The sequence below is a fragment of the Bactrocera neohumeralis genome, unplaced genomic scaffold, assembly GCF_024586455.1.
Source record: "Bactrocera neohumeralis isolate Rockhampton unplaced genomic scaffold, APGP_CSIRO_Bneo_wtdbg2-racon-allhic-juicebox.fasta_v2 cluster11, whole genome shotgun sequence".
Taxonomy (NCBI): Eukaryota; Metazoa; Arthropoda; class Insecta; order Diptera; family Tephritidae; genus Bactrocera; species Bactrocera neohumeralis.
The window spans coordinates 10,957,809-10,972,846 of NW_026089624.1; the positions used below are offsets into that span (position 1 = coordinate 10,957,809).

The following is a 15,038-nucleotide window of genomic DNA, read 5'->3' on the forward strand; positions in this document are numbered from 1 at the left end:
GGCTTCAGACCTGGAAAGTCAACAACCGACCAGATATTCACCATGCGCCAAATCTTGGAAAAGACCCGTGAAAGGAGAATCGACACACACCACCTCTTCGTCGATTTCAAAGCTGCTTTCGACAGCACGAAAAGGAGCTGCCTTTATGCCGCGATGTCTGAATTTGATATCCCCGCAAAACTAATACGGCTGTGTAAACTGACCGGGATCGGGAAGGACCTCTCCGAGCCGTTCGATACCAAACGAGGTTTCAGACAAGGTGACTCCCTATCGTGCGACTTCTTCAACCTGCTTCTGGAGAAAATAGTTCGAGCTGCAGAATTAAATAGAGAAGGTACCATCTTCTATAAGAGTGTACAGCTGCTGGCGTATGCCGATGATATTGATATCATCGGTCTCAATACCCGCGCCGTTAGTTCTGCTTCCTCCAGACTGGACAAGGAAGAACAGAAAACCAGCATTAACACCACCAACAATGTCAGCCTGGAAATCCAACGCAGGATTGCTCTTGCCAACAGGTGCTACTTCGGACTGAGTAGGCAATTGAAAAGTAAAGTCCTCTCTCGACGAACAAAAGCTAAACTCTATAAGTCGCTCATAATTCCCGTCCTGCTGTACGGTGCAGAGGCTTGGGCGATGACAACAACCGATGAGTCGACGTTACGAGTTTTCGAGGGAAAAGTTCTGCGAAAGATTTATGGTCCTTTGCGCATTGGCCACGGCGAATATCGCATTCGATGGAACGATAAGCTGTACGAGATATATGACGACATTGACATAGTTCAGCGAATTAAAAGACAGCGGCTACGCTGGCTAGGTCATGTTGTCCGGATGGGTGAAAACACTCCAGCTCTGAAAGTATTTGACGCAGTACCCGCCGGGGGAACCAGAGGAAGAGGAAGACCTCCACTCCGTTGGAAGGACCAAGTGGAGAAGGACCTGGCTTCACTTGGAATATCCAATTGGCGCCACGTGGCGAAAAGAAGAAACGACTGGCGCGCTGTTGTTAACTCGGCTATAATCGCGTAAGCGGTGTCTACGCCAATTAAGAAGAAGAAGAATTTTTCATAATAACGCTCCCAGATGGTAGTCTGCTTATCTTTGGCCGTTGTCAGTTTGCCATTTTCATCTTTGAGCGGTTTGGTGGTTTTGAGTGTTGCGTTTGTCAGTTGCCGTATCGTTTGATACAGGTCACGAGTGCGGTACGTTTCGGCGGCCTCCTTCGCTTTTCTAGCTAAATTGTCAATCCAGATTAGTTTATCCGTTCTAGCGCTTTTATTTATCAGCTTGTCGGTTTTGCTGTAAGTGTGGTGTAGTGCCGCCTTGGCGGATCTCGTCTTAGCAGAATTTAACTAAATTTTATTTCTCTGCGTTCGTTTATTAACCACCATGTGGATTTTGAAATCCATGATTTTCGTTTATATTCTTTGAATCCAATACAATCTTCCACTGCTTTTGGGAAAGTTTGTTTTATACTATTCCAGTCGTTAGTCAGAGTGTGTTCTGTTTCGACAGATGCATTCAGAGATTCGATAAACCTTGCGCAAGTAGAGTCGTCTTTTACTTTCTCTACGTCGAATTTTTTCTGTATCTTCTTTTGCGAGTCGCTAACTGCAGCCAGAGTCGAGAGAAAAGTTCTGCGAAAGATTAATGGTCCTTTGCGCGTTGGCCACGGCGAATACCGCATTCGATGGAACGATGAGATGTATGAGATATATGACGACATTGACATAGTTCAGCGAATTAAAAGACAGCGGCTACGCTAGTAGGTCATGCTGTCCGAATAGACGAAAACACTCCAGCTCTGAAAGTATTCGACGCAGTACCCGCCGGGGGAAGCAGAGAAAGAGGAAGACCTCCACTTCGTTGCAAGGACCAAGTGGAGAAGGACCTGGCTTCGCTTGGAATATCCAATTGGCGCCACGTAGCGAAAAGAAGAAACGACTGGCACGCTGTTGTTAACTCGGCTACAATAGAGTAAGCAGTGTGTACGCCAATAAAGAAGAAGAATTTGAACCACTTTGAGTCTGACTGACACAATTAGAAGATGATGGTCACTTGCAATATCAGTTCCACGTTTATTCCTCGTGACCATAAGGGAACGTTTCACCAGAAGTTGTTGTAATTTCGCTCGTGTCGGCGCATCTAACCTCGCAAAGATCAAGAAGAATGAGTTTCTAGTGTATAAATTCTTTACAAAGTTGCGGTAGTTTAATTGGTTCTAACAATGAGCGTACATTCCAGGTCCCTGTTTGTAATCCATTTTTCATGCTGAAGGACATCATTAATTTATCGTGCTTAATCTTAACTTTGTTTACCTCGGTTTCGGTAATCAGAGGGTTTGAGATGTGTAGTTGATTAGCCTTCTGCATCCGAGTCTAGTTTCGGGGCTGCCAGTTTCGCCTCTAGGCAGGCAATGGCTTAGGAGTTTCCACCTCGCAGGTGCTAAGGTTATACCGCCTTTACTCGGTCGTCAGAGGCTCGTTCGTAGTGAAGAGGGGGTACCGCGCGAAGGTGAGGTTGACGTTTGGGAGGGATATGCTATATATTCGCATCACCAACCCCATTTGCCCATTTTTGGTATTAGCTGAATGGGCCCCCCAGGCCAGTAGCTGGGTGATTTTACTTTGTATTTTTGAAGAAAAAATGTTCAAACGATTCTTACATGAATATTGAACACAAGCTTATGTTTTGAAATATAATCTTTTTATTTAGGAATTGTTGTGACTTTTAACATAAAATGATAGAAAGTAGCCTATGCCAGTCCCAAGGTTCCAACATACCTCATCACCAAATTTTAGCCATTTTTTCGGCCGTTCTTGAGTTATAAATATAATATATAAATATAAATAGAAGACATAAATTGCAAAATCGAGGGTGATTTTGCAAAAAAGTCCGCTGTTAGGTCCTTCTCGAGGACTAAAGGAATACCCGTGCAAATTTTCACGTTTTTCCGTGCGTAATGCGCGGACGTACAGAAAAGGCGTTTCATTTTTATATATGTATAAGATTACGTAATAAAGTGTAAAGAATAGAGAAAGGTGTACTACGCTAAAATACATCAGTCACCCTGGGGAATGGCTCGACCAGGGTAATTTTTTTAGAGCGCGGCCGAAGGCAGCCAACATAAAAAGAAGTCCTGCGCGAAAGTACTTCAGTAGTAGAACGCAATTCCAAATTATTATATAACACTATAAAAAACTTTTTATAACATTGTGAAAAAATATTTTATTACAATTATATACATATGTACATTTTATAAAATTACTAGTGGATCCGGCCAAGCGTTGCTGTGGTATACATTTCATACCGTTCTTTATATAATAATCTATTCAATAAAATGAAAATTTATTTTTTTGGAGTAAAGGCGAAAACGTTTTTATCGGTATAAGAATCCAAGGTATTGTACTTGAGGTTTAATTTTGAATATGTTTATACAAATTAATTTCATTGGAAAAAATAACGAATTTAAAGCTGATTTCTCAATGTCTGGTCTGTCCAGTTAATAGAGTTGTCCGCTTAATAGATTGTACTTAATAAACATCAACAATGTGCATGTTTAATGGAGATTCCCGCTTAATAGAGGTTTCACTGTATTTTTTATTTATGAATTCTTTTTACTTTCCTATCTTCTAAGTTCTATCTAAGTTGGTTTGAACTGAATACAGTGTGCTAAATTTTACTAAAATCGGTTCAGTACCTTAGAAGTCCAACGAGGACAAACAACGTGACACGTACTTTTTATATAATGTATAAAGATAACATAATTTTACTTATCTGTGTTTATTAAATATAAATCAGATATTATTCATATACATATGTATATGGAAAAGTGAAATGTGAACTTATATCAATGTTTAAAGTGTATATTTTAATACTAAGTGAAAAATGTGAAAAAATTTAGTTAAACATTGTGAAATATCATGTGCACATAAATTTTTTTTAATTTTTAGAAGCGAACATTTTAAAAAATATAAGTGTTAACAACATATTCCTCCTACGGAGATGCTCCCCTATCAGCACATATCCCATTTATACCGAAATTCGTTTTCAGTCCAAGACTAACAAAGTAATCAGAATCGTGCCGTAAACAAAACCTCACACTCTCCGTGGTGAAGTCACAAACTAATTTATTTATTCTCATTTTTATGTATGTTGATATGGACGGTCTGTTCAACGGAGAATAACTGCTATAAGGGTATACATGAGACATACATATTAATACCACACAATTGCACAATCGCGTAGATACATACATATATCCGACACGAAGCTGAGAAGGTGAAGTATTTAAGAACCATTCGCTATAACAATCAAACAGTGTCAAAACAAATGTGAAATACATCGATTAAAAAATGCGGCACTAATTACTTCAAAGTTGTTAATTGTATTCAAGTGCAAGAATCACTAAATATTGATATAAAAACCTGATTAGAGATTAATATGTAAATGTGTATGCATATTAAATGAACATTGTATTAAAAAAGGTGCAGATCAACAGTAACGAAACAAATAAAATAGCAACCAACTAAAATGCAGTACACAGTGTAAAAGAAAATTTCAAGTTGCACATATGCATATTATAATGTGAGTGTTTATAAGTGTATCTATCTAAGTATATACATATGGATGTTCTTACCCGTCAGTACGGCCACAGTAGAAACAGTAGAAAACCTTTTCGTGGTAGCTTTCTCAGGGGTGAATAGCGGCCATCTTGGATTTCCAGCGGTAGCAACGCAGTGTATATATTGAGGTTGTAAATAAGAGGCAAAAACTGCAAAGACTGTTATTTAATATAAATCAAAAATGATTTATTTATGGTAACTTTTTATAATAGATGATTTAAACGTCGTAGTGTGTCATATTTCGTCCTTAAAACATTGATTTACTGATAATCAGATATTTTGCAAGTAGTGAGTTGTTATGCATAAAATGTGTCTCTGGTGTTTGATTTCTCGGTGGTGAATTTTCTACGACCTTATTTGTTTACATTTGACCGACAGAAAACATAAAGCCAATCTTGTTTTTTAACTTTAGATTGCTTGTTTTATTTAAATAAACTATTTATAAAATTATATTCTTGCATTTAAATGCAAATTTCAACTAATTTTCTGCTGTAACAGCTAACCAATTTGTATGTATATGTCAAACGAATGCTTACCACCCAGGACTGTATCTTTTTGCATGTAAAAGTTAAGAAATTCTTGAAGCGTGTTTAACACTTGTAAAAAAAACAACTTACATAACAAGTAATCTCCCAGTAAAATTTAAGAAACATGTAAACTAATTAAAATAATGAATAACGTAAGCACTTGCATTACAAAATATCTATTAAAGTGTTGCTCATCAATCTTCATAATTTATATGTAGCTTAAATGCTAACATAACACCTTGATTTCCACGAAAGTAGCAAAAAAAATGTTACATAACACCCTACAATTTTCTAGAGTTGAGTATATGAATGCCAAAAAATTAAGCCGTACCTTAGTATATTGAATAAAAGTTAATTTTGCACTATTTAATATAAAATAAATGCTTAGAAACGACATAGTGAAGTGTTAGAGGATATAAAAGTTAAAAATATAGGTGTAAAATTCATTATAAATCGGAGAAACACGCATTTTAAATAGTTGAATTAATGAACTTTAAATGCAAATATCTCAAAAACCATAAGTCAGCGGCAACTATATATTTTTCTTTATCTGGAGGACCTCCTCTATTCGTACATACTCATTTTAACCCCGAAATCGGGGGATACTGTTCTAAAACTTACCCCTTATATTTTTTAAAATATTCCCGATTAAAAATTCAAAAATTTGTACTAATAACACAAAAACAAAAAAAAATACACTTTAAACATTGAAATAAATTCACATTTCACTTTTATTTTGTTATTTTTTAGCTAAATTTGTTAATTTAAAAATCACTTAGCCCACTCATGGCTAAAATGGTTAGAGTATTTACAATTATTAAGAAAACCAGCTTTGCCACATCTTAAAAACCAAATATGAAGTATTTTTCAACGACAGCGTTTTCTTTGTTTGTACTTTCGCGTGATTATTTTTTCTATACCAACTATAATAAAAAATTCTTTCCTACATTTTCAAGCTATAATTGAGCTGTGAACACTTTTTTTATTTATGTATATGGGTCAAACCACGTCAAGTGGTCCACGAAAATTTCGAAAAATCACCGATTTTGAAAATTTGCAGTTCATTAGGAAGGGGACCAGATGCATGATATAAATATTTCGTCAAAATTCTTTATTTTTTTGTTAAAGTTATTGAAGGTGAAATTTAGAGCATGATAAAATTGTATAATCATTTTCTCATAAGCTACTGGAGATAAATCGACGAAATTTTGTGAAGTCAAAGAAAAATGGTCGTGCTATATTACAGATATTTTTTCACGGTCCCTTTGTTTTTAATCATTTTTTGTTAAGCAATTGAAATTTCTTCAGGGTTCTTCACTCTAAAAAAACTGAAAAGTATGTGACACATCGTGGAAAATATTCATCTTTAGTAATCTGCAAAAAAATGTTTCTTCATTCATACCATTCCAAAGATATTGAATTTTTTGTCCCCCAACCGCTCTTCAAACGTATAGGACAACCATCGTTGCACAGTTCGCTCGTAAAGCTTAGTATCTAGCTCTCAATAAATGTAAAAACTTCATATAAAAAAACGCTTAAAAAATGGTCAAGAAAATTTACCGCGGTTGGTTTTCTTGCGGTAAATTTTATTGTGCTAGTATGCAGCTCTAAAGAAATCTAGTACTAATTTTTAATAAATTTTTTCAATAAAATGCGAATATGGCAAACCTGATTTTGCGAAGAAACATGAAATCAACAATCTTGAAGGAAATTCAAAGTAATCGTTAAATTCATCCTATATTAGTTAAAACCATTATTATGAAATTGAATGAAAATATTTATGTTACTATACACATGCATACATACATTCTACACACAAAGCTTGTTTATTCTCTCTTGCTCTTCTAATGTGGATCATTCACAATGCGTAACCAGCTGTCAAAACTACTTGAAGAAATAATGTATTTTTTTCTAGAGCAATTACTCAGTGCTAGATACGGACCTTAAGCTCCCGACATCTGTGCCGCAAGAAAAGCTTAAGCGCACTGCTCAACAATGGATGTGCCATACGTTTTAAGAGCGGTAGGGGGACAAAAAATTCAATATCTTTGGAATGGTATGAATGAACAAAAACTTTTTTGCAGATTATTAACGGTGAATATTTTCCGCGTTGTGACACATACTTTTTAATGATCTTTACCGTGATGAACACTTAAAAAATTTCAATTGTTTAACAAAAAATTATGAAACCTATTATTATTTAAACAAATGGGTTGTGAAGAAATCTCTATAATATAGCACGAACATTTTTCTTTGACTTCACAAAATTTCATCGATTTATCTTCAGCAGTTTATGAGAACATAATTTTACAATATTCTCATGCTCTAAATTTTAACCTTCAATAACTTTAACACAAAAAAGAATTGTGACGAAATATCTATGTGACGGGATATGGGTCTGGTCCCCTTCCTAATGAACTGCTAATTTTCAAAATCGGTGATTTCTCGAAATTTTTGTGGACCACTTGACGCGGTTTGACCCATATATGTTATTTATGGTTAATAAACACAAATAAGTAAAACTCTATGATATTATTATACAATATATATCATTGTAATATAACACTGTGGAACATTATTGGGATTATTGTCTGGGGGGTGAGAAATTCCAAGTCAGGGTGATGGTACTAGGTCAGTATAGTAAAACCTTCAAAGGGTTTGGCGTTCGTATGTGTCAGTTTTTTTTATGACCTTTTAAATTTTTTCCTTATCTTGATGTTTTTTCGCTTAGTTGAAACATTTTGGCAAAAACGTAGTTTAACATAACTCGCGAACCACTATTATCCATTTTTTCAATCCATTAGACGGTTGTAGCAGCTTTTACACACTATATTTGCTACCCAATTTTCGTTCACTATAACATTTAAAAGGTCATAAAAAAAAACTGACACATACGAACGCCAAACCCTTGGAGGGTTTTACTATACTGACCTAGTACCATCACCCTGACTTGGAATTTCTCACCCCCCAGATTAGCTGTTGTACTGTGTAATTGGGGTACTCACAACGTGTCATAACGCATCGTAAAATCATAAATTTTTATACTAATTTAAAAAATTTGTTGTTGGATTGCATACTAAAATAAGTTTACGCAAATACAGCTCTGAATGCTATGTTTTCGGATCATTATAACTTCGAACTTTATGAGATTATGTGAAAATCCTAAATATTTTTATATATTACAATTTTTGGGGTACTTGACGTTGTGTTTGCTGGTGTGCCAAATAAAATAAAATTATTAGAATTCAATAGAATTCAACTTTGTGTATTTGAGTGTATAGCGAACAAGTTTACTAAATAATATGTGTGGGTTAGTATGTATATACAATTATGCGGGCTTATACAATTAAGGATAATTGCAAATATAAATATGGGCATAAATATAACCTCTTGTGGTTACTTATTCCCGGGTTGATACTTGGATGATTCTGCTGCTGTTATCGTTGATATTGCTGCTGATGCTGCTCATGTTGATATTGCTCCGTTTAGTCCGTCCGCAGTGAGGTATTCCCTTTTATTTGTGTTTTTCTGTTTGTTGGGTTCTCCGTCTTTATGTTGGCGCTGTAGAATTTTTTTTGCATTGTCCTCAAATTCGTATTTAGAGGAGTTAGGAGGACAATGCAGGGATGTGTTCATTTGGTATGAACAACAATTTTACATTACAATAAGATCATGTCGCTCTAAAAAGATAACTCTACTCGAGCCAATACCTGGGGTGACTGAAGTACTTTCGCGTAGTACTCCTTTCGGCGTTGGCGGCCTTCGGCATAACTTTATCGACCACCCAATATTATTCTATATTATTACTTATTCGTTTATTACATTTAAATAAGAAAAAATACAAATGCATGAAAAGAGTGTTTATTCTCTATACTTTACACTTTATTACGCAATATTATTATATAATCACACTGATATTATAAATGCGAATGTAAGTTTGTTCGTTACGCTTTCACGCAAAAACTACTAAACCGATCATCATGAAACTTTGTACATATACTCCTGAAGGTATTGGAAGTAAAATAGGGTACTTTATATAAAAAAAAAAAAAAAATTTAAGAAAGATAAAAAAATTGTCAAAAAATCGTCAAATTTAGCTACTTCATCGCCATCTAGCATTACAGTAATGAAGTTTCAACTATGAATACTGTAATACCGTCCCACTGTATTACCGGCGGTGACGCCAATACAATTCAATTGAATATACTATACATAGTTTCAAATGTTTGTAATTTTTCTATATTTATTATTATTTTCTTCTGTCGTTACATGCAGTATAAAACTATTCAATTTTTTTAGGTAATCAGTAATTTTTGTGGTTAGCAGTCACTTTATTATTATATCGGGTGATTTTTTAAGAGCTTGATAACTTTTTTAAAAAAAAAAACGCATAAAATTTGCAAAATCTCATCGGTTCTTTATTTGAAACGTTAGATTGGTTCATGACATTTACTTTTTGAAGATAATTTCATTTGAATGTTGACCGCGGCTGCGTCTTAGGTGGTCCATTCGGAAAGTCCAATTTTGGGCAACTTTTTCGAGCATTTCGGCCGGAATAGCCCGAATTTCTTCGGAAATGTTGTCTTCCAAAGCTGGAATAGTTGCTGGCTTATTTCTGTAGACTTTAGACTTGACGTAGCCCCACAAAAAATAGTCTAAAGGCGTTAAATCGCATGATCTTGGTGGCCAACTTACGGGTCCATTTCTTGAGATGAATTGTTCTCCGAAGTTTTCCCTCAAAATGGCCATAGAATCGCGAGCTGTGTGGCATGTAGCGCCATCTTGTTGAAACCACATGTCAACCAAGTTCAGTTCTTCCATTTTGGCAACAAAAAGTTTGTTAGCATCGAACGATAGCGATCGCCATTCACCGTAACGTTGCGTCCAACAGCATCTTTGAAAAAATACGGTCCAATGATTCCACCAGCGTACAAACCACACCAAACAGTGCATTTTTCGGGATGCATGGGCAGTTCTTGACCAAGATCATGCGATTTAACGCCTTTAGACTATTTTTTTGTGGGGCTACGTCAAGTCTAAAGTCTACAGAAATAAGCCAGCAACGATTCCAGCTTTGGAAGACAACATATCCGAAGAAATTCGGGCTATTCCGGCCGAAATGCTCGAAAAAGTTGCCCAAAATTGGACTTTCGAATGGACCACCTAAGACGCAGCCGCGGTCAACATTTAAATGAAATTATCTTCAAAAAGTAAATGTCATGAACCAATCTAACGTTTCAAATAAAGAACCGATGAGATTTTGCAAATTTTATGCGTTTTTTTAAAAAAAAGTTATCAAGCTCTTAAAAAATCACCCGATATATATATTTTCTTAGAAAATGCCTCGGAAGCGGAAATCTGGTATATCCAAAATTTCATCGCGGGCCCGTGCCGCAAAAGTTGCACGAAATCAAAAAACTTCGGTTCACGCAGGGCTGAGAAGACAACAACAAGCAGAGCGGCAAAGAGTTTTGAGAGCAGGTGAAACGCCTTATCAGGCACGAGTTCGTTTAGAAAGACAAGCTGCACTGCAGACAACTAGAAGAGCGATAGAAACACCAGTACAATCGCAGGTGAGAAGAATTCATAATGCAGACATGCAGACCACGCGCCGCCGAAATTTCATGCGTAATGATTGGGCTGTGTTTAATGTTACTGGGTTTCGATATGATCCTTCAATTGAATATCATAATCATCCATTGATTATTATTGGCTCAAAAACAAACTTACATTCGCATTTATAATATTAAGTATGATGTCCGTCAGAAAAGACCAAAAAATAGCAGTTGCTATAGCTTCGTCAGGTATTGCCGCGACGCTTTTAAACGGCGGTCGTACGGCACATTCTGTTTTAAAATTACCATTGAATTTTTCACAGGAAGATTCGCCCATCTGAAATTTTAGTAAAAAAAGTTCACGAGGTAGGGTGCTACGAGAATGCAAGCTTTTAGTGTGGGATGAAAGTACCATGTCTCACAAGAAGGCTATAGAAGCATTAAACCGGACTCTCCAGGACTTGCTAATGTTTTTCCGGAATTGCAACAAAATTTGTGTAGTGATCAGGGGTTGTGTGCAAGAGCAACACTGACATTTTAAACGAGGTTCAAGGAGAAATGAAGGAATATTTGTCAATGGATACAATTATACATACGGAACTAAGTACTTCATATCCTGTGGAGTTTTTAAATTCACTTGAACTATCGGGTGTACCGTCACATAAACTTCAATTGAAAATAAATGTACCAGTAATGCTTATAAGAAATCTAGATGCTCCTCGGCTATGTAATGAAACAAAGCTTCGGATAACAAAATTGGGACAGAACATACTTGGTGCTACTATTTTAACAGGTGTCGGTAAGGGAAATAGTGTTATAATACCTCGCATACCAATTACTCCCACTGACCTTCTATTCCAATTTAAAAGGGTTCAGTTTCTCGTCAAGCTTAGCTTTGCTGTTACTATAAACAAGGCACAAGGACAAACATTACAGGTAGCAGGAGTGCATTTAGAAAACCCATGCTTCTCTCATGGTCAACTTTATGTAGCCTGTTCACGTGTATCTAATGCCCAGAATTTACGCATATTTGCACCCCGACGAGAAAACTTATAACATTGTCTACAAAAATATCCTAGATTAATACTTTGTAATAGGTTGTCAATCAACAATTTTTAAAAATTACTACAGACAATGAAGTTGCAACACCTTAAAATATGCGTATTGAAATGCAACAACTAATGTTAAAATATATTTCACCTTAACAAAAATAAATAATTCTGAATTCTAACAATTTAAAAAAATAAAATAATGGGTTGTCAAAAAAGTCTTGCGGTACTTTTATTGGTTTTTTTTTTTATTGAAATTGAAATGAATTTTTAATGACTCATGCCCAGCTCTTGACCGATGCTACGGCTGCTACTATGCCGGTCTCTTTCGACCAATTCAGCGATTTTATCGCAATTTTCGACGACAGGCCTTCCGGAGCGTGGCGCATCTTCGACCACCTCTACACCAGAACGAAAACGTTGAAACCATCGTTGTGCGGTGGAAATGAAACTGTATCGGGTATATAAACTGCGCAAATTTTATTGGCGGCTTGAGATGCATTTTTGCCTTTATCGTAGTAGTACTGTAAAATATGCCGTATTTTCTCTTTATTTTGCTCCATGTTTGCGGCGCTATAACTCACGAACGACTTAAAAAACGAAACGACAATCAATCAAACACGTGTTAGCGCGTGAAATGAGCTTTCCAAAAAGGTATAGCATAACCCGATGCGACGAATAAAACTAGAACTACGCGCTTTCAGCGCCAACTAGCGAAACCATCACCCTGACTTGTATAGACCGCAAGACTTTTTAATATTTGCAAAATTTTGCATATAGCTGCCATACGATAGGAATCATGTGTTTGTATGAATATTCTCAAGAAATTGTCCAGATCAAGTCACTATAGCTGACCGATAAAAATTTTTGTAAGAGTTTTTTGTATTTGTAAAGGGTATTATAGCTTTGGTGTATCCGAAGTTAACGTCCTTTCTTATGTTTGGTAACAAATTCCCAATATTCAGGGAGGTGGATGCACCTAATGTTATGATTCATTATCAATTTCAATATCTACCATTACTCCTATGCAAACAATAAATAATTCAAAGCATATTTTGTTTAAATATTATTATTATATTATTATAAACTTTATGTTTATTTTTGTTTATACTGCCAACTTAAATGAACTAATTTTTTTCCACTTGACGAGATGTTTCTTGGCGGCTCTGAATTATTATTTAGGTTAGATAAATAGGCTGATTGTGGTGAGATCACGAGTAATCTTACTTGAACTGCTAGATACGCTAGTTTGTTGTGATGTCCAGAACTCTCAAATACAGATCAAAAAGACCGCCGGATCTACAAAGCGCCTTGAGTAAGTCACAAATTTATAAAGCTTCGCAAGCTTCGTAGAAAGTATTGCAACCCAGATGCTTCATTCTTAGTCTGGCGAAGGCTTGTCAGTGAAGAAGAAAGTGTCTAGATGTTTTCACTTTTTCTTTCTCTCTGCAATTTGACAAGTTGCGTCCAACAAAATTTATAGCGTCACCGCGTGAGTGCTAATGGGACAGTGGACAGTTAGGACACATATAATTGCGTCCATGTAAACATTACTAAGAGCTAATAGTTCTATAGGCCTTTGTGTTCCACTCTGGGTCAGCGATTGCTAAACTCGCACGAGACCCATATATTGCACCGGATTGGATACATACCTCCCTTTGCTTTGTTGAAGCTGCACCTCTTCTCCAACGACTCCGCCCATCTACATATCTCTCGAAGGTATATGAGCAGAGAAGTAGTTGTTAGGAGTTGGTTCCGTGGCGCAGTGGTCCAAGTTATCAGAGATGCAATCAAAGTGCGAGAAGACTTCCCAGAGTCTGATAGTCGTTTAGGTGCACGGTGGCTACAAATAGAATGGCATTAAATGCCATCGTTGGTGTTGCACGTAGTACACCTCTAATGCCAATGAGCTCGTTGAACACGTTCCAGCCGCTTAACCAGTGCGGCTTTGCCGAGCGCCCTTCACCAAACCAATAAACCATACAAGAATATTGGCTTAGCTACGGTTTCGTAAAGTCAGGCAAACGAGGTGTCTCTATTGATCTTCTGAAGTGTACGCTCACTGCCTCTCTCCGCCACGACAGTTCTGTCGCGGAGAAAATACATATATCAGATACTTGAAGTCCGTTTCAACCTCAAACTTATCCACAGCACTAATAACCGTTTCCTGCCGCACATTATTGAATGCTCTCTCAAACACCTTTACCGTGCGCTGAAGTTGCGCAGTTATGATGCTAACAGATCAACTTCAATGGTTTGAATGAATTTAACGCCCATGTAAAGTGACGCTCGTCCAGAAGATCTAAAAAGGCTGAACCGCCTTGCTGCTTTTAAAGTGAGAGTCCAGGAGTGGCTTAAACGACTCCTCGCTACAAGAGGTCCAATCGCTATCACCGTTTTTTATACCATCATATCGCGGCGCCAAATATAATAAATATAATAATGCCTCCATATGCATTTTTTCCCTTTTGGATTTAATTATTAAGTTTTTAATTATAAATTTATTAAATCATAAACGTATTGTCAACCGCGATGAGATTTAAATGGAATAAACAGCGAAAACTATTACGCCAAAAATAAATATTCGGAATTACGAAGAACATGTTGGCATCCTCTTTTTCCTAATAAAGTGCGGCTGCATTTACACGCTCCAGAATTTGCTTTCAAGTTGATTACGCAAACTACTTGTCAGCATTTATCTAAATTGACAGTTGTGACGGAGGCTGCAAGCAACTTGATAATCAATAATAGTTTCGAGATGTCGTCGTCAAGGACAGAGTATATAAACCCTTTTTTATTTTTTATACTTTTTCTGCACTATAATCTGTTCGAGGAACCACCGACTTTGTCATACATATCTGCAGAAGTTGTCAAGTTTGTATTTTGATATCAGTCGATATAAGGAAAGACGCATAATCCCTTAATTTTCATGGCTTTTGTTTGCAAACCTATATCAATTTTTTCATTAAATCTTGATAATCAAGGCGAAACAGTGTTCCATTGTTCCATTGTTTCGCCTTGATTATCAAGATTTAATGAAAAAATTGATATCAATGGTATTGAAATTCGAAAAGTGAGAGTGGGCAGTAAAAAATTTTGAATGTATTTTAACCTAAAAGCAATTTATTCAACGTATAACGGTCCGTGCTTTCAATGACCGACATGCATACAATCGTTTAACCCAACCTACAACGTATGGACTTTGCTGTTGTTGCTATTGTAATTGCACTAAAACTAACGCATACACATCATGCAGCTCATAAGACCTCTGTGTAAGAAAGG

The 15,038-nt window shown here is 36.3% G+C and overlaps 1 protein-coding gene and 1 long non-coding RNA gene across 9 annotated transcripts in view; one reads left to right on the forward strand and one right to left on the reverse strand.

Annotated features, from left to right (window-relative positions):
• The window catches only part of LOC126765920 (tetratricopeptide repeat protein 39B-like), a 124,407-nt gene that overhangs the window by 19,238 nt on the left and 90,131 nt on the right, over window positions 1-15,038 (forward strand). For 2 of the 8 annotated variants that reach the window (XM_050483626.1, XM_050483620.1), the window contains exon 1: window positions 3,894-4,587. The exons of 1 other annotated variant lie outside the window; for it this stretch is intronic. Coding sequence is in view for 2 of the 7 variants with exons in the window: in XM_050483620.1 (XP_050339577.1) it covers window positions 4,574-4,587 (14 nt within the window). In the remaining 5 variants the exon portion in view is untranslated. 5 more of the 8 variants (XM_050483624.1, XM_050483621.1, XM_050483625.1 and 2 more) reach the window with 5 other exon arrangements.
• LOC126765971 (uncharacterized) lies at window positions 4,461-4,924 on the reverse strand. The gene is made up of 2 exons (XR_007668668.1): window positions 4,826-4,924; window positions 4,461-4,774 (listed from the first exon to the last, which is right to left on the reverse strand). It is a non-coding gene; the product is annotated as an uncharacterized LOC126765971 (long non-coding RNA).